Source organism: Sarcophilus harrisii, chromosome 4 (genome assembly GCF_902635505.1).
Source record: "Sarcophilus harrisii chromosome 4, mSarHar1.11, whole genome shotgun sequence".
Lineage (NCBI taxonomy): Eukaryota > Metazoa > Chordata > Mammalia > Dasyuromorphia > Dasyuridae > Sarcophilus > Sarcophilus harrisii.
In genome coordinates, this window is record NC_045429.1 from 374,129,765 (window position 1) to 374,152,759 (window position 22,995).

Consider the following 22,995-nt stretch of genomic DNA (forward strand, 5'->3'; position numbering starts at 1 on the left):
TTTTAATTTGATTTTTTCCAATCAGTAGTGAGAGCAGTTTTTCACATGGCTATAGAAAGTTTTGATTATTTCCTTTGAAAAATGTTCATATTTTTTGATCATTTTCCAACTGGGGAATATATATTATTTTTATAAATTTGATTGGTTATCTATATATTTGAGAAATGAGAAAAACTTGCTTTAAATTTTTTTCAGATACTATTGCTAAATACTACAGTATTTCCTTTCATTCTGTTTCTCCCTTTTTATTCTATTTCTTCTCCTTTCACACCTTCCCTCATCAGAAGTGGGTTTTTTTTTTCATTCTTCCTCCCCGCCCCTAGTCTTGTTTTCCTCTTTATCACCCCTACTCCATTTGCTTTGTCTTATCTGCTTTCCCTCCTACTTTCCTGTAAGATAGATTTCTATACCCAATTAAGTATGAATGTTATTCTCTCTTGGAGCCAGTTCTTATGAGAGTAAAGTTCACTCATTCTTTCTTATTACCCCCTCTCCCCCCACAATCTGTTTCTCCAGTGTAAAAAAAACTTTTTTCTTGCCTCTTTTGTATGAGATGTTTTACCCCATTCTACTTCTCCGTTTTGCTTTTTCTTAGTATATTTCTTTTTTCACCCCTTATTTTTATTGTTTTAGTTATTATCCTTTCAAATTCAACACATACATCTGCTCTGTCTACATATACTCCTTCTAACAGCCCTAATGAAAAGAAAATTCAGGGTAGCTAGGTGGTGCAGTGGAGAGAGCTCCAGCCCTGAAGTCAGGAGGACCTGAGTTCAAATGTGACCTCAGGCACTTAACACTTCTGGCTGTGTGACCCTGGGCAAGTCACTTAACTCTGATTGCCTCAGCAAAAAAATAAAATAAAAAGAAAATTTTTGTGAATTGCAAATATAATCCTCCCATGTAGGAATGGAACCTGGCCTTTGAATAACTAGTGCATATACAACTTGGGGAGATAGGAAGACTCATTCTCAAAAAGAATAACAACAATAGGAATCACATAAACATCAGTCAACTCTGAAGAACAGGAGTAAAGAATGTCATCAAAGTATTTTATAGGAGAAGGGGAAGAAAAACTTTATATATCATAAGAGCAAGGGACAAAAGAGAGAGTATTCTTCTGGCACCTTCATGATATCAAAAAATGTGGAAGCCTTCTCTCATATTAGGTAGATCCCATTGGTGAACTTTTTGCAAGAGTTTCACAGAATGGGCAGGCACAAATGATTGGGTTCTACATCTTTGGAGGGAAGTACTAAATTTATGACATTAAACTATTTACTTAGTTTTGAAAGAAAATCTTTGAAACATTTAGTTAAAACAAACCACAATATAGTGCTTTTTTCAGTATTAGAATTCTTCATCTACTATTATTGAAGAAAGATAAAAAGAATTAAATTTGGCGCAGTCATACTTCTTATGCCTTTAAACTCTAGAATACACTGCCAACAGAAGTGGCATTGACTAAAGGTAGCCAAAATCTCGCCCACACCCTAACTATATATAGCAGGGCTATTTGGACTTAACATATTCTCATGTCTTTGAGGCAGTTTTATTATAATATATTAAGATTTTAAACATATGAAATATTTATGAAATAATATTTGTATTTTTTCTAATCCTTGGACACTCATTTTTTGTGTTTTTTAGTTATACATATATACTCATTTAAAAAAAACACATTACCTTATGAATTATTTTGGGAGAGAAAAAAATCCAAACAAAAGGGAAAAACCAAAAGAAAAAATGACAAACAGAAAAAAAAGAAAAATGTAAGCCTAACATATGTTGATTTACATTGTCTCCATAGTTCTCTCTCTGCATGTAAAGTGTTTTCCATCCAAAGTTTATTGGGATTGCCTTGGATCCCTGAACTAGTGAGAAAAACCAAGTCTGTCATGGTGATCATCCCATAATCTTGCTGTTATTGTGTACAATGTATTCCTGATTCTGCTTGTTTTGCTCAGCATCACTTTGTGCAAATTTTTCCAGTTTCTAAACTTTCTAACTTTCTAAAACCAAGTTACTCATTATTTTTTAAAAATAGAATAATATTTCATTACTTTCATATATCATAACTTCTTCAGCCATTCCTCAACTGATGGGTATCCACTCCTTTTCCAATTCTTTTCTAAACAAAAAGACCTGCTACAAACATTTTTCCACATGTGGGTCCTTTCCCCTTCTTAATTATTTCCTTGCGATACACACCCAGTAATGGCACTGCTGGATTAAAGTCTATGCAGTTTTATAGCCCTTTGGACATTGTTCCAAAGTGCTCTCCAGAGGGGTTGGATCATTTCACAGCTCCACCAACAATGCATTAGTATCCCAATTTTCCCACTTCCCCTCCAACATTTATTATTATCTTTTCTTGTCATCTCAGCTAATATGAGAAGTGTGAGGTGGTACCTCAGAGTTTTGTTTTAATTTGCATTTCTCTAATCAATAGTGATTTAGAGAACTTTTTTATATGACTATAGATGACTTTAATATTTGTAAAGTGCTTAGGCAGAGATCCTGACACAAACTATATAAAATTTATGATTATTACCATTATTATCCATCATTTTTCACTGATGAATTATTCTGGTGATGTATATATATATTATATACATATGTATTTGTCTACATATATATGTTGGTGTATATACATGTACACATACATATGTATATATTTATATATTTAACATACATTTGTGTTATGTTAACAATTGTATCCAATTGTTACTTAGAACCCTTTCAATGAAATCTAGACAGATATATTTGTTAATAAAAAGCATCCACTGCTTTCAGTGACAAAAGATATCTGTGTGGCAAGTAGGGCATTTAACTACATGGTAAGATTGAGTATGATGTATTCATTTTGGATGAGACAGGGAGAACTGGACCTGTGATTTCACCAAACTTGCCTCTGAAGGCCTCTTAAAGCTCAGTGCCACTGAGTCCCTTAAGGAGCTCGTTCTAGGAAAACTCTCTCCACCAATTCTGAGTGTCAGTTTATCTATAACTTTATAGTATTAGAGAAGAGATCCATAACTTTAGATCTGAGATAAATTGTCAGTTTATCTTCAACTATAGTCTTAGAGAAGAGATTGTTCTCATCCAAGTCTTCATTTCTGTTACCTTCCTCAGTCCCACTCTCACCCCATTTATTCATTTCCCTCTAAGTTTATATATAGGATGTTTCCAAAGTCTTAGAATTGTTCAGACTTAAAAACAAACAAACAAACAAACATGAACACTGTTGGGGCACCACACATTCTTATTATTCAGTTTTTATTGGGAACTTTATGGATTTTTGGAATGTTGGTTATTCCTTCATATGTAAGCATTTAACAGACATACATTCAGCATGCTATTTCCATTATAGTGGTGGAAAAGAAAGGAACTTTGGAATGGGAGTCAGAAAACCTGCTTTCAGTAATATTTCTGGTAATTAGCCCTATTATGCTGGGCCAATCACTTAAGTGCTTTGGTCTTCATCTGTAGAATTAGGGAAGCCCTTCTGTCTGAACTAATTAGTGGGGAAAATACAGTTAGGGAAAATGGAAAAGCCATCATCAGGCAGCAGCAGGTCAGTATTAATGAGATCTTTCCTTACATACCTAATTTTTCTATTCAGTTAGTAGTTGTTATGATACTGTTTTATGTTGTTGAGAAATTCCTGAATTAAGATAGTGTAGACATTTTCTATTTAAATGTAGGAAAACAAAATTTCCTAATGAATGTGACTGTTATGTCATAAAAAAATGAGACTGAAGTCAATGACTTAAATATTTCAGGGGAAAAGTGCTTTTGCCTAAAATATTCAGGTATTTATGACTTTTTCTCCCCTACCTGCTTGAGTTTTCTTATACCTGTGTGATTTTCTCACCTCATTTTGCCAGTAAAAGTTTGCACATATATTTTACATATATTTTTCTCTTAATTTACAATAATTCAAAGCTGTAGTGCTGAGTTCTGTCTAAATTTGGTTGTAATTTCCCTGTGTGGTGATTAGGTAATGGTTTTCTTTGGTTTCTTTTTCAAGATCTTTTTACAATTAGTGATAGGCAGTGTTACATCAAAGGTGGAAAGCTGACCTAGGAATCAGGAAGACCTAGGTTCGAATCATGTTCTTGCTCCACATTGTCTATATTACCCTGCACAAATCTTACACAGTTTTAACTCTGATTTTTAGAAGAGATGTTGGCCTAAAATGCAAAAGAAAAACAATCATTTTAACTAGAGCAGAAGAGAAGGAATATTAGGCCCTTGGCCAAACTCATATTCATATTCATCTTAGGTTACCCTTAGCTCTGACAAACAGCATAAAAACGTATATATTTTCATGCCTATCTTATGTGATTATGAAAACTGTTAAAATTTCATTAGTCTATATGAAATTGCATCAAATAAAAGGAAATGATCCTTATTTTTGTTTTTCTTCTTTAAATAATTTTGAAATTTCCATTTGCAATAGAACTGTATCCTTTTGGAAGCAGACAAATATTTTCCTATTGACCACTGGTCTCTATCAAAAATTGGTTTAAATAGTCCCCAATATTGGTATTGTTTCTTTTTGGTCAGCACAATAATTTTTCCCTGTTTTTTTTTTTTTTAATTTGACTATTTTATTTCTTGGAGTTTTTATTTGGGGATTTCTTTCCTGAGGTGATTGGTGGATTCTTACAGTGTTTTTTTTTTTTTTTTTTTTTTTTGCTCTTGTTTACAGTTTATCAGGGCACTTTGCCTTGATAATTTATTTTTTTATTAAAGCTTTTTATTTTCACATAATGGATAATTTTCAGCATTCATCCTTGTAAAACCTTGTACTCCAAATTTTTTTCTACCTTTTCCCTACACCCTCCCCTAGATGGCACGTAATCCAATATGTATGTTAAACATGTGCAATTCTTCTATACATATTTCCACAATAACTTGATAATTTCTTGAAAGATAATTTCCAGGATCTTTTGATTTTGGCTTTCAGATGGTCTAATTGTTCTGACATTATCTCTCCTGAATCTGTTTTCCACATAAGTTGTTTTTCCCATGAGGTACTTTATATTTTTTTCTATTTTTTCATTCTTGTAAATTTCTTTGATTCTTGATGTCTCTCTCAAAGAGTCATTAGTCTCCATTTGCCCAGGTCTAACTTCAGTGATCTTTTGTAGCTCCTTTTCCATTTTTAAGGATGTTTTTTACATCAATTCTTGAGCCTCTCTTTCCATTTGACCAATTCTGCTTTTCAAGCAATTATTTTCTTTTTTCCAAGATGTTTACTCCTTTCCCCCCTCCCCATAATTCTCTTGCATCCTTCTCATTTCTTTACCCAATTTTACTTCTATTTCTCTTATATGATTTTTAAGCTTCTTTTTGAGTTCTCCCATGAAATCTTTCTGGCTTCAAGACCACTTCCCATTTTCCTTTGGGGTTTTGCTCATGGATGTTTTAACATTATCCTCTTCTCAGTTTGTGAATTGATCTTCCCTGTCATCATAATAACTTTTTATGGTCAAATTCTTATTTTTTGGTTGATGTTGACATGAGTAACTATTTCCTATTTGTAAATAAAATTGGGTTGATTAAAAATACTCCAGAGAATGCTACAGAGAATTCCAAGGTTGCATAAATAGACATTATTTGAGATACAATTTTAACACATGTCTCTGTGTTCTAACATATATTAGAATATCGAATTTTAAATGTTTGGAGAATCCAAAAGGGCACCAGGATTAACAGATTTCTTTTTCAAAGGTGAGGAGCAATTAAGAGATTAAGTAATCTGTCAAAAAACCTAAACTGGGGGTGTATTCCCTCTCACTACCTCACACCTCGGAGTACTAATTATAAGATTTTAATAGTGCCTGATTAGAAGACTATTGTATATCTTGCAGTACTATTGCATTTTTAATAATTTATTTTAAATTGACTCAAATGAGATTTATTTGCAGAATTGTGAATTCTGTTAACTTAATTCAGATTTCCAAAAATTTACATTTGAAACAATGAAAAACAAAATCCAATTTTTAAATAGTTAGAAAAATATGAATGTATCAATCAAAGGAAATTCAGAAAGGAGATTGAAACTCTCTTCTCAATTTTCCCAAGTATGCACAAACATTAGATTAGTGTGAGTCAAACAACTATCAGTTAAGTTAATCTTAATTTTGGTTACTTGTAAATTTTAAGTCTGATGTTAAAGTGTAATGATCCATTGAAGTTAACAAATCCAAATAAGTCAAGGAAAAGTTATTACTTGGATTGCTATTTAAGGAATAAGAGTTGATGAAATTGTTTTATGTTGTAGTTAACTTGTCTATTAGCAAATGTTTTCTGTAATATAGCATTAATATAGACAATTTTGTTTATAGGAAGATAAGATTTTTTTAAAAAAAATTTACCCCTTTCTATCAACTTTTATTTCTACTGTTATATATAATTCAATTTTCCTAAAATATGTCATTCTGATTTTTGGAAATCTTTCATGAACCTAACTTGTAAACAATATGATATTTAGAAAGTATATGGAAGGATCAGAAAAGATATTTTATGGAAAAGCTCTCTGATATTTTAAATTGTAATAGAATGTTTGGAAAGTACAGCAACTTATAGGGATGTTGCTGGGGTTTTTTTTCAAAACTTCTCTGCTTTTTCTTCTGTCTGCTCAGACTGCACAAGGTGGTGGCCATCGGACTCTCCTGTATGGACATGCCATATTACTACGACATTCCTACAGTGGTATGGTAAGTAAACATGTCAAACTCAGTTGCCATGTGGTCCAAGGAGACCTTCCTTCTATACACAGAATTATAGATACTAACAATTAAATTCTAGCACCAAACAGCTGTTTTTTACACACTTTTAAAGGATATATTAGCTCATAATATTTTAAAAATTTATTTTAGGTAGAATGATTTGGTAGTGAGTACTTAGGTAATCTGAATGAGAAAAACATCCTTCCTAATGATTTGTAATTCAATCACTGTTCAAAATGTCAAGTAGTATTATTGTTATTGCATTGTTTTTAAAATCAGTTCAAAGGAGTAATGAGTCCAATGTATGCTAACTCAAAGTTTTAAAAAGCCATGTCCCAGCTGATATGCACTTGTCAATGCTGCCTTGATACTTTTTTTCTCCTTTATGAGGATTTTCATTTTCTCTTTGTGTTTATTCTCCTTTTAGCCAAAGATTATTCCCTGCTCTCTGTTAAAAGCCATATTCTTTCTAACCTCATCTGAATTATGCTCTTCAGAATTATAGTCTATTCTGTTTATCTTCTTGGAATTCTTGCACAAGATGTATACAGCATGTCTGAGGATCTAATTTGGTCCTCAGTTACTCATTTCCCAAGGAGCAATTCTTTTATTGCCAATATGTCTCCCATCTTTTGTGGGAAATTGACACAAATAGGGACTGACAATTCACTTTGGGACATTAAATTTGATCAATGCAGCTTAAACACAGTTCTATATTATAGGCAATTAAAACCCTATTAGAAAGTTAGAAAAGAAAGAGCCTGTTTATGGAAAAAGTCTATTGTATGATATAACTGAGGCAGCTCAATGCCATATTACTTTTCATCATAGAAATTGGTCATGAATATAACCATGTAATGATGAACAAACACTTACTTCTTTATTTTTAGTATCTCTGCTGTCTTTCCACCTCCCGATCTTCAACAGATAAACTGGCGTTTGATGTTGGGTTACAAGAAGACACAACAGGTGAGCTGTGTATTGGATCAATTTTTAACAAATGCTTTCTGAGATTAGATAGGAATAGATTATGAAACATGATATGATAAATTAGATGAATATGTGTCATTTATAAATAATAACCCTTTCAGTCATGGATTATTTTACCAAAAGTAGAGGATTTAGAATTAATTCACAGCTATCATCATTCCTTCAAACTTGCTTTTTCTTATGTTTGAGAAAGACATATTGTTCTGCATTGCTTCCCAAAAGGATTAATCATAGTCAATTTTTATAATAGTTTGTGAAATTATATTTAGTCTTTCCTTTCTTTTTAATTCCATTCAAATAAGATAATATTTGTAAAACACTTAGGACAAATAGTAGATACTTGATAAATGCTTTTTCTTCTCCTTCTATTACCTTTCCTTTTTAAAATGCATTCATTTATTCATTCATTCACTCAGTCATCCATTTGGTTCCATCCCTAAATATACTAAGAATGTAGATTCATTGAATACATAGTGGATTGATGGCTTTGTTTTCTCACTTTCTATTCTTCTCTAAATGATGAGACAATCAGTCTACCTTACCACATTTTTTATTTTTGTTCAGGAGACTTTAATTATATGGTAACCAGAATTTCTTTTATTTTGGCCCTTTAATTTATCTTCTCTGATGAATAAAAACAATTATGTTTTATAAATTCAATCTTTATTAAGAAAATGTTTTTTAATTACCCTTTAAAAAATTTTGGCTCCACAGTTAGTGATCCAGATCTATACTAATCTCTGATAGGAAAGTTCACTGAATTGCATAATTTAGCAAGCTCTTAGATAAAGGAAAGCATGAAAATTGTAAAATAAAAACTCCTAGGTTCTATTTTTGGCTTATTTTCCACAGATTATAAAATGTGAACATAGATTAAATAGTTAATGTAAAAATATTTTGAAAAAATGAGAGAGCTGTATCACTAATTAAATTCATTTCATTCACTTCACTAATTCATTTCACTAATTAAATTAATGTAAAGAACTAGATATTGAAACAATGAATATTGTGCCTTGTTTAAAAAAGAGTGTAAGGGAAAAATAGCATTTCGTCCAATCCTTATACACAACTCATTTGCAAAAATTATTTTAATTATGATGATTAAAGGAAATGTTATTTTTTACATGAAATGTTACTTTGTACCTTCTTAAATAGGTTCGTGAGAAAGCATTATCAGATTGATCTTGAAAATTTATATATGGAATAGCTAGGTGGCACAGTGGATAGAGCACCAGCCCTGAAATCAAGAGGACCTCATTTCAAATTTGACCTCAGACATTTAACATTTCCTAGCTATGTGAACCTGGGCAAGTCACTTAACCCCAATTGCCTCATCAAACAATAAATAAATAAATTTTATGTTTTATATTAATGAAATCTGCAAAGACTTAAAAAAGAGATAATTCTCATTGTTTCTCTTTAGACCTTTTCTATTTCTCTTAAGAATAGTACCACCAGTCTTCCAGGTGCCCAGATTTGTGATTAATATCATCTAAGACACCTCGTTTACCCTTACCTCATGTATCCATTCATTTATGAAATCTTATCATTTTTACCTCTTCACCATCTCTTACATCAATCCTTTCTTTAGGCTCAAATGACTCCCTCCTTAGTTCAGGCCTTTGTCACTCCTTACCTAGATTACTATGATAGCCTCCTATTTTTTTTTTTTTTTTTTTTTGCTTGCTTCAGTTCCTCTCTTATCCCTCCCATCTCCAACCATTGATTTTCCTTAAAAGGTTCGACTGTGTCATTTCCCTATAATTAGTAAGCTACAGTAGCTTTATTCCCATTTATGACCTTTTTATGACCCTTTTATGAACATGGGAAATAGTCCTTCTTTGTTATTCCAAATATATAGCAGTGCATTTCCTTTTTCCTTGACATCACACTAGATATTGCTCATAATCAGAATTCATTTTTCCTCTTCTTTATTTCTTAGGATTCTTAGAGTTCTTTAGTTTAATCTTAATTGCTAAATTCTAAATGGAACCTTTTCTGATTTCAGCAGCTTTTTTCTTTTTTTCTACAAATAATCCTGTATTTATTTTGTACCTGATCCAAAATATCTATACAAGTATATATCATCCTCAGTTAGATTATTGTTTTCTTATAGGCAAGATCTATTTCACTAAATGCTTTTAGTTGATTGGAATATTATTGTAGGTGAAGCATGTTGGTGGACCATCCACCCTGCTTCCAAACAGCGTTCAGAAGGAGAAAAAGTACGAGTTGGAGATGACCTAATTTTAGTCAGCGTGTCTTCTGAAAGATACTTGGTAAGTACAAAATAGCATGGTGATTTTATATAAAATAATGTTGTAATGAACTACATAGTGATTAATAAAATTCTCTTTCTAGATTTAGATAATAAATTACTAATATAAATTATTTACAAGGGATTTCCTGTCAGTATTTTATGATTTGATTTAGTAAAAATAATATTATAATTGGGTTTGAGGAATGTTTCATCACAGATGCTGCTGCTTAACTTCCTATATGATGTAAGTCCCTTAAATGTTCTGAGTTGCAGTCGTCTCATCTGCAAAATGAAGGGATTAAACAAAATGATCAATTCCAGTTCTGATTTGTCATTTCTTCCTTTCCCTTCTTCCTCTTTTCCTTTTCCTTATTTAATTAGTTGATCCTTTTTCTGGAGCAATAGCTTGTGTGAAAAAATAAGCTAAGACTGCTAACTAAGGACAGCCTCTCATTGTTCTAGACAACTTTCTAATACTATAAGGTTTAGAGAAGGTTACAACCAGCATCGGTAGAGCAAGTTACTTCATCTGTCAGTTTCCTTTACCAATGGGATCACATATGTAGTCCTTGTCCTTTTTATCAAATGAGATAATATATGTGAAGTGTTGTGTAAACACTATCCGTAAGTTAGCTATTGTACTAATAATTCACATTTATAAGATATTTTAAAGTTAACAAAGTCCTTTCCTCATAATGGTCTCATAAGTATATGGAGCATTGGTATTATTTTACTCATTTTATAAGTAGAGATAATATATCATAGTGAATAAAGAAGTCTATCTGAGAAGGAATAAAAAGAATCCCATACTAAGTTTGTAATCCAGGCCAAGTCATATAAGTGACTTTTTATGTGACTTGGGAAATCTTCTAGCATTTAGTTATTAAGTGCTTCAATTTGTCTTGACACAGGGAATTACTCATACTGAAAACACAACTGATGCTGAATATCTTCTTACTATAGAGGAGAAAATAGGAGTTTAGAAACTTTGTCCCAAAATCAAAGAGAAATTAAGTGTTTGAAGTGAGATTTGAGCTATTACTATCTTATTATTAATATTATGTTATATTATTATTATTGGTTCTTTAAGAAATGATTTCAAAATGTCTTAAAAATGTATATGAACTGATACACAGTGAAACAATGAAGAACTAGAACTAGTTACACTATAGCATCAATATTACAAAACATTTGAAGACTTTTCCTAACTGATGAAAAATGAAAGGAGCAGAACTAAGAGAACAATTTATATAATAACAACAAAATTGTAAGGATGATCAACTTTTAAGAATAGTGACCATTCCTAATCCTAGAGAACTGAGAGCAAATCATTCTTTCCAGTAAAGAGCAGTAATAGATTAGGATGAAGAATGAGAGGTGGGCATGTGTGTGCCCCACACACATATACACAAATGTATATATATTTATATTTATGTGTTTGTGTGTATGTTAATATGTATACACAAAGACATATAGCCATTGAAGGATGTTGCTTGGCTATGCATATTTGTTACGAGAAATTTATTTTTCTTTTCAATGGGGAGGGAGAAAAAAATAATTGTTTTTCAAATTTTAAAAACAATTTTTTTAAAAAAGGTGAGAAACGGGATAGATGTGAAATGTTGTGTATACTTTCAAATGAGGACATTATAGTATAGTTCAGCTTAAATGTTTTACTTTGTTACAAGAGACTTCTCAGGAGATGATTGTAATTTGTAAATGTTTGCAATGTAAAAACAAGACAATAAAACTTTATTTTTTTAAAGAGAAAATTGAACCTGTGTTTCCTAACTCTGAGGCCACTATTGTCTACAGTATCTTGTTATACCTCTACATATGTATGAATGTGTGTTTATTAGATTCTGTATACGTAAAACTTTTCTGTTTTTAAGTGATACAGTGGATAGAGTGCTGGCATTAGAATCAGGAAGACCTAAGTTCAGATGTTGTCTCAGATGTTAGCTATGTGACTGGTCAAATCATTTAATCTTTCTCAGCTTCAGGTTTCTCATATGCAAAATAGGGATAGTGGCACAAAGTTGTTATGAAGATTAAATGAGATAAAATATGTAAAAAGCTTTGTACACTTTAAAGTCTTATTATTGTTAGCATCTTCAGGGAGGCTGAACTCATCACCTACCATGGGTGCCTGTTCCACTTTGGAGTAGTTTTAATTGTCTGAAATCTCTTCCTTACACCAAATTTAAATTTATCTCTTTGTAACTTCTATCCTTTCATATTAGTTCTGCTCTCTGAGATTAAGCAGAATATGACTATTCTCCTTCATATAGCAGTCCCTCAAGTACTTGAAGATAGTTATCATCTTTTTCTTTTACCTCTGTCTTCTCCAAGTTAAATTCCCCTAGTTCTTTCAAATGATATTGCACTATATGACCATCTCACCATCTTGATTACCTTTTCTTTGTGCTTTCCAGTATTTTTTTCCTTTTGGAAATGTGATAACTAGGGCACTAACTATAAGTACTCCAGATGTGATATATCTAGGATGGAGTAAGGTGAGAATACTCTTAGAGTAATTAAAAGCAGTAATGCCTAATGTTATACAAGTAAACACAAGTCCTGGGAAAGTTTTGCTGAGGCTACTATGTCTTTGTTGTGAATAAACTAAATAGTGAAGAAATTAATCTGCCCTTAGTGAGTCACACAAACATTTAATAGACATAATATAGGGACATATTACTACCAAGCAGTAATTCATATGCTAAATCTGGATTCTGATTCCAAAAGAAGTTGAGAGTTACAGGGGTCCTCAAACTTTTTAAATAGAGAGCCAGTTCTCTGTCCTTCAGACTGTTGGAGGGCTGGACTATAGTAAAAACAAAAACTTTATTTTGTGGGCCTTTAAATAAAGAAACTTCATAGCCCTGGGTGAGGGGGATAAATGTCCTCAGCTGCTGCATCTGGCCTGCAGGCCGTAGTTTGAGGACCCCTGCGAACTTAGTCAAGTAGTGCTAGATGAATAAGGTTTAGCTAGCAAGGTACCTAAATTTGCTTAGTATATTTTTCTTTAAATTCTTTATGTTCTTAATTAAAATTAATACATTATTCCATAATATTCTCTTTTATAATATATATTTATACTTATATTTTAATTTAAGATTTCTATTTTTGGTAAAAAGGCAAATTTTAGTTCAATTTGTTAAGGACTGTGAAGAGATTGGGAGCAGAGTATTTAGCTCCCATAATAAAATACTACCATCTAGTGGCTAACACATGTCAAATAGGATTCTTTTAAAACCTTACTAAGTCTCAGAAGGATGATTGGTGCCTTCTAGATTTAAGCTACTTAAATATTAAATAGCATGTGGAAAACTTTATATTGAAATTTCATCTTGCAAATATATTCAGAATTTTGATACTTTACACCCATAGTAAAATATAAATTTCTTCGAAATAAAGGAAAACACTTATAATATAAATTCCATCTTTTAATTTCCCATTTCCATTTTTATTACCCTGTGTTTGATCAGTCCATAAGGATCTTTTAGTATATCATTTGTACAAAGCACTAAGTTGCTTACCTTAACTATAAGACTATAGAAGATTTAAAACTCAGTAGTAACTTTGATTTTTTGTAAGTTGCTAAAATCTTAAAATAAATGAAATTTATTTTTTTTCAGTAAATGCCTTATTTTGCCTCTTATTACAGCATTTGTCTTATGGCAGTGACATCTTACATGTAGATGCTGCATTCCAGCAGACCCTCTGGAGTGTGGCCCCAATCAGTTCAGGAAGTGAAGCGGCCCAAGGTAAGGAGAATTCTGTTTAATTAGAAAGCTTTTGTGGGCTGGCAAGTATATCATCTTTTTTGTAATTTTTGTTGATGGTTTATGAATAATCATCCCATTTACTTCATAATTCATAGTACATCGCTTTAGAACTGGAAGATGTGAAGGTTTTCTTGGAGGCATCCTTAGTCTCAGTAACAATCAATAATTACTCCCAAATCACAGCCAGCTGGTAAAAATGCAACCGTTTATTTCTCCTTCCAAATTAGCCCGGTTAGTTGAGGCCTATCTCTGCCTGAGCTCTTGCAGCTTTGTCCTTGGCTCCTGCTTCTGCTTTCTTCAGCCTCCAGCTCAACTCCGTCTCGTGGCTTCTTAATCTCCAACTGAGGCGAGTAGTCTCCTGTATCTCCCAGAGTGCTCTATTTATGCTACTTCTCTGAGAGTGGGATTGTGGGATATCTCCCAGCATGCTCTCTGGCCCTAAGGAAGGTGTGTATTCGGACTAAGCCCTGTACGTGTGTACTCAGATACTTATGAGCTCTCTAAAGGTGTGAACACAAGCATTGTTCAATCAGTTCCACTTAGTACCTTGTTTCAAGTTCTGGCCCAAAATTACTCTAAGGTTAAATTAACTCCAATGTCTTAACACTTTGTAAAGATTCCAACAGGAAGAGTTCTTAGAAATCATCAAGTCCTATCCCTTGGCATAAGATTCAGGTGTGCTGCAACCTTGATTGTTTTGTCTCTTTAAACAGTATCTGGATGAAGTAGCTCATGCCCCACAAAATAGAGCATCAGGATGAGATTCAGAATGACTTGATTCAGAATCTTACCTTCTTCACAGACTAGCTGCAGGAACCAGAGCAAATCAGTTGACCCTTTAATTTAAATTTCTTCATCTGTAAAATTAGAATAACAGTAGCACCTACCTCACAAGGCTATGCCAAGGATAAGCTCAAGTGAAATAATTATACAAAGTGCTTTGCATGTCTTAAAATGTTATCTAAATGTTATCTTTATTATTAGTAGTAAAGTACTATGTAAGTATTATTGTTATTGTTATTATTTGCACCTGAAGTGATAGCACTGCAGAAAAATAATTGTAAAAAAACAGATAATGATCTTGTTGATAATAATAGCTAGCCTTTACATAGTGCATGAAGGTTTGCAAAGTGTTTTACCAATAGTTTATTATTTATAATATAGTACCAATATATTACCAACCAATATTTATTACCAATCCTTGGAGATAGATGCTATCATGTCATTTTAGAAATGAGAAAACTGAGGAATAGAGGAATTTAAAGTGATTTCCTCAGGATTTTCATGACTACTAAATATTTGAAGCTATATTTGAACTCACTTCTTCCTGACTCTAAGTCCAGCAGCATTCACTATGCCTGATACCAACCTAACTCTAAAATTGAAAAAGTAGAGAATTCAGACACACAATCCAATCATCTCTCTCCTTCTATCGTTCTCTCTCCTTCTTCCTTTTTCTCTTCTTCTCCCTCTCCCTGTCTATCTCTTCCTCTCTCTTTGTCTCTCTCTCTCTCTCTCACACACACACACACACACACACACCACATACATCTATGATGTGCACACAGAGTGTTTTTAATAAATGTTGGAGCAATCTATTAGGACTGACATGGTATTAAGTACCATGGAAATAAAAACAATTGGGGACAAAAAATCTTTCTGATCTGGTGAGACTTTTGACATTTTCACAGGCTGCTGCTGAGACTTAGAATAAATTTCTGTGAGGGTCTGAGAAAAGTCTAAGTAGCTACATTTACTGTGATTGCATCTAACTTTTATCATGAATTGTCTTATGTTCTTTGATGGTGTTAGTAAAGATATGATCAGCACTATTATAGTCTTGAGTGTTTCATTTAAATTCTGAACTAGGTGCCTTCAGACAGGATTATCTACTTGTTTTAAAGATAGGAAATGACTTAGTGATTTGACTAAAGCCATTCAGCTAATAAATTTCAAGACGATAGATTTGAATGTGGAATCCAGCTTCAAATTCAGTGCTCTTTCTACTTTATCACATTGCTTTATCTGTCTTAACAGAAGACAATGACAATGTATTTAAGTTATGACTGAGAGTTTTACAGTGGTCTGAAGTATCCTTTGAACTTACTGCAGTTAGATTTAGATTATATGAAATCAAAATAATATTGCTTTAAAAAAAACCCTGGAAAGTCCTCCATGAACTCAAGCAAAGTAAAATGTACTGTACACAAAGTAATAGCAATATTCTGGGACAACTAGTGACAAAGGACTTTGCTATTCTCAGTATTAAAATGATCCACTACTTTGAAGGACTTATGATGAAAAATCTTATTCATACTCAGAGTAGGACTGATTGCCTGAATATAGTCTGAAGCATTCTCTCTTTCTCTCTCTCTCCCTCCTTTGGTCTCTTTGTCTGGGAAAATATTAAATAAATAAATACAAAAAAAATAATATTGCTTTGCTTGTAGGAAAGTAGTATACACCAGAATGGGTCAGATATTCAGATTATGTAGATTTCCTTGATGCTATTAGAAAAGGAGAAAGGGTATCATATAAAATGAGTAGCCATTGTATTATTTATTTTGTCATCTATAAAATTTCCTGAAGTGCCCACAAACTGCCTTTTTATTTTAATGGGACAGATAATTGAAATCAGGCCATGCTCTCTAAGAATTCCTAGAGTCTTGGTTCTTGGCAAGATAATAAGAGTAGTGCTCTTCAATTAGATGGTGTTCCAGGTCAAAAATTGTATGAATCTCAGTGATCAATGATAAACAACACATTTTCTCTTTTCAGGATATCTAATTGGAGGCGATGTGCTCAGATTGCTTCATGGTCATATGGATGAATGTTTAACTGTTCCTTCAGGGGAGCATGGAGAGGAACAACGAAGGTTGGTGTTCAGGCTCAATGTATAGAAATTGGATTATTTTGTAGTGATTAAATTTAGAAGCATGATATCAAAATATCTTGTTCCACTGAAATGATCTATTTCTTGATATTTAGATTCTTGTAACACTTTTTTAAAAGATAAAATTTGGTAAAAGTTTTAGTCACATCAAAATAGAAGGAGAAACATTTTCTTCAGTCCTCACAAACTCTTAAAACTTCTGTAAAATAGAAAATATATGCAGGAGATGAAGTAATTTCTTCTATGTTCTAAGGCACCAAGGATTTAAAGGAGATAATTCAATAAACTAACAATAAAGAAGGCTAAAGAAGCCACTAACCTTCTCTTTCAGTACCCTTTATCCCCCCAGATTCTATCACCCATCCTATTCCAGAAACAGGGCTGCTGGAAGCTGAGTCACAGACTTGCAATCTAATTCAACTCTACAGAAATCCAAAGAGCAGAAGCTTGCTAGAGGTTACAATAATAAGACAACAGCATTTATGCCTCAATATAGCTCAACCAGAAAACCGAAGAACAGAAAGAACTGGAGAAGACCACTTGTATTCCTGTGTGATATTCCACCAAGTCCAAGAGAAAGATCTCATCATGCAACTTTGGCTATTTCCGTCCCTTGTAGAAGTTATTTCCAATAGAGATAAAGACTGGTATATAAATTTCCCATCATGGAAGAAGACTGAGATAGCTTTGAAATCCAGTCCCCAGGAAGTAAAACCATACTCAAAGGGAATAGAGTCAGACAATGAGAAACAAAGAATTCTAAGGAAAAAAAAAAAAAAAAAAAAACAACTTGAAATTACCAAATATCTCAGGAGAAAGGTAACTCAATTAAAGACCATGAGTATAAGCAGATAAACCAACAGGAAAAATATTATTAACAGATGGGGAAGGGAAAGCATATATAAATTTATAATGTATCTACTACATGTCAGGCTTTGTGTTAAGCACTATTTATAAACATCTTATTTGATCCTCACAAAAATTTTGTGAGATGAATAATATTGTTATTTTCATTGCACTGTTGAGTAAATTGAGGCAAATATTGGTTAAATAATTCATCCACAGTCCTATACAGCGGGATAACAGAAGGTATTATGGGGTCCAGATCATCTAAACAAGTATAATTGAATAAATACTGTGAAATAAAGTGAAATGAAGCAGAGGACTCTATGGTTTCCACAGCATACAAAATAGAACCACAGCAAGATTCTAGTGAGTTGTTAAAGAATGAAATTAGAGTAGTAAAAGGAGAATTTTTAGTCTACACAATAGAAATAATTGACAGAACAGAAAAATTTGAATCCATGATGGCAAGTCTTATCAAAGAAAATAAGAGAAAATAACTGATTGGGAACACAAATAGATGGAAGTGAAGAGCTAGCTTGAAGAGGAGAAAGGAAAAGCAATCAGATTAAATCAATCATGATGTCCATTCAAGCAAAACATATTGTCTCAAATATAGGAAACAACAATTAAAAAAAAAAAACAAGTTAAGGATTACAGATTTCATAAAAAATTACTATAAATCAAAAATGTTAAACACTATAATGCAAGAAAACTATCCAGAGTTTCTGTACACAGTGTACCACTTGCAAATAAACTACACATTCCATCTAGACAAAAGCTGTGTGCTTCAAACTCCACAACACAATCAGGAAATTTTACAATTCCATTGGCAAGCATCAAATTTTACAAATAACTAGAAAAAGTACCTTTAGATGTAAAAGAAAGAAAATTCAAACTACTTAAGATGATTCTTTATCCATCAGAAAATGCAAGAGGAAAAGAATATAATTTCAGAATTCAAAAGAACTCAAAATACAATACAAAGTAGCCTACCTGACAAACTTAAATCTAACTGTAATTGGGGAAAAAAAGATGTACATTCAATAAAAAGAGGAATTCAAAATATTTCTAGGAAGAAAATCATTCCGGAAAGAAATTTTGCGTTTCAAATTCTGTAGATAGCAGAAATACAAGAAGAGTAAACAAATATAAGAACCAAAGACAACAATAAAAACAAAATAATAGAAAGAATATTAGGAAATTTCATTCTAAATAAAAACCAAGTAGACTAGGGTGAAAGTAGAAATCAAAAGAAAGTATTGGTGGAGAAACTGACCTGAAGTGTTAAACCTTACATACCATCCACTAATTGAGCCATTTTTAAAAATAGCACTAACTTATAGAATGGGAGAATACATGAAAGAGGCAAGAGTAGGAAGAAGCTAGAGTGGATATTTGATATCCCTTATCAAGTCAAAAGTTTTCAGTGAAGGGGAAGTCATTTCTTTAGTTTTTTCAGGAAAGAGAAGGGTTTATAAGGGAATGGGCAATTCAAAAATAAGGGAAAATAAAGAAGGAAATTTTATTTAAGCAATGAGACAGGGCTTCCATTGTCAAATACTTCTATGGGAGAAAAAAGATTCTATAAAGAGAAACTGAGGTTTTTTACAATTAAAAAAAAATCTCTAGGGATTTAGTACTTAGAATACTCATCTAGCCTAAGGAGAAGAAGGATCATCTGCTGGGAGCAACTGATTTTTCTAAGAGTATGGAGGTATAGCCTTTGGGAAGAGACTTCAAAGCAAATGAGAAAAAATGATCAAGGAGAGGACAAATGACAACAATGAACAATCAGTGATATAGGAAAATTTCTGCCATGGATAATATCTTTTCTATTACCTTAAGGAATTAATATCTATTAAAGTGAGGCACAAGATAAAAAAGTAATCTAGAGGACAAGATCTACAAGACAATGAAAGAAGTATATAGAAATGATAGATGCGAGTGCTAAGACTGGTTTAATATAAAGTATTATGAGATTTTTCAATGATGATTATCTTGGGGGAATTATGGAAAAATGGAAGAGATTCCAAAAGAATGCAGCTGGTTGGGACATAGAAATCTACTATAAATATTCATTCATAACATTACATTCCAAATGCTTGTGACCTTAATATTAAATATCTTTGTATAAAAAATTAGAAAACATGATCATATATAACTCTTTATAGCTTTATAACTATAGGTAGAGGAGATATTTTTAAGTAAACAAGGAATAAAAAGTTTTAAAAGATGAAATAGATAACTGATTCATGACAGAAAAAAAATTATTGCACCCAGAATAAAAAGTGAACGAGTCAAATAGGTAAAAAAAAAAATCTTTATTTCAAATTTCTGTGTTAAGGTTTGGTATCCAAGGTACGCAGAGAATTTATAGAAATACATGAATATGTGTATATGTTGTGTGTATATATGTGTGCACAAATATACATGTATATATATCTGAGCATATATATATATATATATAAAATATACACATATACACATACATATATATTTATATCCAAAGCTATTCCCCTGTAGATAAGTGGTTTAAGGTTATGAACTAATAGTCCTCCAAAGAATTGCAAATAATTAACAACCACATAGAAAAAATTCACTAAATTACTAATAATAAGAGAAATGCAAATCTAAAGAATTCTGAGGTTTCACCTTATACTCTGAAAATTGACAAAGATAACAAAAGATGTCAATGTTGGAAGGGCTGTGGAAAGATAGATACACTAATTAGTGGTGGAATTGTGAATCAGTACAAGCATTTCAGAAAGCAATTTAGAATTGTGCAAATCAAGTGACTAAAATAGATTTCATTTCTTGGCTTTATCCTAAGAAAGCCATTGATAAGAAAAAAGTTACCATATTCACCCAAATATTTATAGCAATACTCTTTGTGTGATAGCAAAGAATTGGAAACAAATTTGGTGCCATTAATTAAAGAAAGGTTAAATAAATTGTGGCATATAAATATAATGAAATATAACTCTGCCATAAGAAATAACAAATGGGATAAAGAAAAACACAGACAGATCTATATAAACTGATGTACAGAGAAGTAAGTAGAGTCAAAATAAATACACGATGATTATAACAAAGTAAATGGAAAAATCAAAACATTCAAAAGTTAATATTGCAAAATTATAAAGAACAGACAGCTTGGAAAGAAAAGATTCAAAATGACTCCCTAATCATATCCCTTTGCTAAGGTAGGAGGTCTATAAATGTTGGACATTGAACATATTTTCAGAATTTTTGCTTGTTTTGATTAAGTGTGTGTGTATGTGTGTGTGTGTGTGTGTGTTTTCCTTTCCTTTTTTTTTTTTTTTTTTTTGTTTGGTTTAAAAATATTTGTTTAAATGGGATGGTTCTTTAGGAATGATGAATAATAGGAAAGATACTGGAGAAAACATTTGTTTACCTTGTATATAAAGAGTCAGACTGGAGAAATATCAGCATTAAAGTGCAGTTACTTGTGAGGGTTTTCTGGAGGCAGCCTTAGTCTCAGCTGAAATAAATAATTACTCCAAAATCGTAGCCAGCTGGTAAAAGTGCAAACGTTTATTTCTCCTTCCAAATTAGTCCGGTTAGTTGAGGCCTCTCTCTCTACCTAGCTCCAAGAGATCTTGCAACTTTGTCCTTGGCTTCTGCCTCTGCTTTCTTCAGCCTCCAGCCAGCACCAAGTTGGAAGATGCAATGGATCTCTCTTGCCTCGAAGATAGGGTTTGTAGCTTTTGTCCTAGAGTGTTCTGTCTCAGAGCCCTGTTGATGTTCCGGAGAAATTCTCTTGAGTTGCTCACTGGAACTGTATTTATGCTACTTCTCTGAGAGTGGGATTGTGGGATATCTCCCAGCATGCTGCCTGAAATCTCCCAAACATGTGAACTCCATTGAGTACTTAGATACTTATGAGCTCTCTACAGGTGTGAACACAAGCATTGTTCAATTAGTTCCACTTAGTACTTTGTTTCAAGTTCTGGCCCAAAATATCTTCTTCTAAGATCAAATCAACTCCAATGTCTTAACACTTTGTAAAGAAATGTCTTAACACTTTGTAAAGATTCCAACAGTTACTTATTTAACAAATTTATTAACAATAAGTTTTTATTTTTCAAAATGCAGGCAAAAATAGTTTTCAACATTTACCCTTGCAAAATCTTGTGTTCCATATTTTTCTCCCTCCCTTCCCTTTTCTCAAGGGGAAGGAAGATTACTTGCTAAATAGTAAGTAATCTAAGTTAAATATGTGCAATTCTTCTAAACATATTTCCACATTTATTGTGCTACACAAGAAAAATCCAAAGAAAAAAATGAGAAAGAAAAACACAACCAAGAAAACAACAACCACAACAAAGGTGAAAATGTTGTGATTTACTTTTCAGTCTATCTTTGGATGCAAATGACACTCTACATCACAAATATTGTTGGAATTGTATGTTGAAATTGACCTGAATCACCTCACAGTTGAAAAGAGCCATGTCCATCAGAACTGATCATCACATAATCTTGTTGTTGTGTATAATGTTTTCTTAGTTTTACTTACTTCACTCGGTATCAATTCATGGAAGTTTCTCCAGCCTCTCTGAAATCATCCTGCTGATTATTTCTTATAGAACAATAATGTTTCATTATATTCTTATACCATAACTTACTCAGCCATTCCTCAATGGATGGGCATCCATTCAGTGTCCAGTTCCTTGCTAATACAACAAGGGCTACTACAAACATTTTGCACATATGGCTCCTTTTCCCTTTTTTATGATATCTTTGGGATACAAATTCAGTAAACAAACAAAACAGAACAACAACAAAAAACTTCTGGATCAAAGAGATCCAGTTTTATCTGGATCTCTTTTTAGTGCAGTTTTATAGCCCTTTGGTTAAAGAAAATTAATCAGTTTTAGAGGAATTTCTTTTAAAAAATGAGGCAGGAGTTTACATACATGTTGTAAAACAAATGAAAACTGTGGGAGAGAGACTTGGAAAAGGGATCAATAGAAGAAGGATATAAATTCTCCAAAAATCTGACTACTACAATTAGGAATTAATGACTCCAGGAGACAATAAGGATGATTAAAACAAAGTCAGCAGATTGGGAAGATAAGAGTAAAATTAAGATATCTCATATTTTAAAAATCTGACCTGGAAAACAAAGCAAGAAGAATCTAAGAATCTCTGGATTACCACAATCAGAAAAGAGAGCCTAAATGTCATTTTTCTTTTTTTAAGTAGCTTTTCATTTTCAAAATACATGCAAAGATGGTTTTTAACCTTTACCCTTGCAAAAACTTGTGTTCACAATTTTTCTCCCTCCCTTTCCTCCACTCCCTAAACAACAAGTAATCCAATATATATTAAATATGTACAGTTCTTCTATTCATGTTCCTGCATTTATTGTGCTGCACAAGAAAATTCAGATCAAAAAAAGAAAACATGAAAAAGAAAAAAAAGCAAGCAAACAACAAAAAAGTTGAAAAT

General features: G+C 32.3%; 1 protein-coding gene across 17 annotated transcripts in view; it reads left to right on the top strand.

Annotated features, from left to right (window-relative positions):
• The window catches only part of RYR2 (ryanodine receptor 2), a 712,857-nt gene that overhangs the window by 257,592 nt on the left and 432,270 nt on the right, over window positions 1-22,995 (top strand). For all 17 annotated transcript variants that reach the window (XM_031968518.1, XM_031968517.1, XM_031968521.1 and 14 more), the window contains 5 exons: window positions 6,657-6,731; window positions 7,634-7,712; window positions 9,900-10,012; window positions 13,664-13,763; window positions 16,563-16,659. In XM_031968518.1, the coding sequence (XP_031824378.1) occupies window positions 6,657-6,731; window positions 7,634-7,712; window positions 9,900-10,012; window positions 13,664-13,763; window positions 16,563-16,659 (464 nt within the window). The remainder of the gene's footprint in view (window positions 1-6,656; window positions 6,732-7,633; window positions 7,713-9,899; window positions 10,013-13,663; window positions 13,764-16,562; window positions 16,660-22,995) is intronic.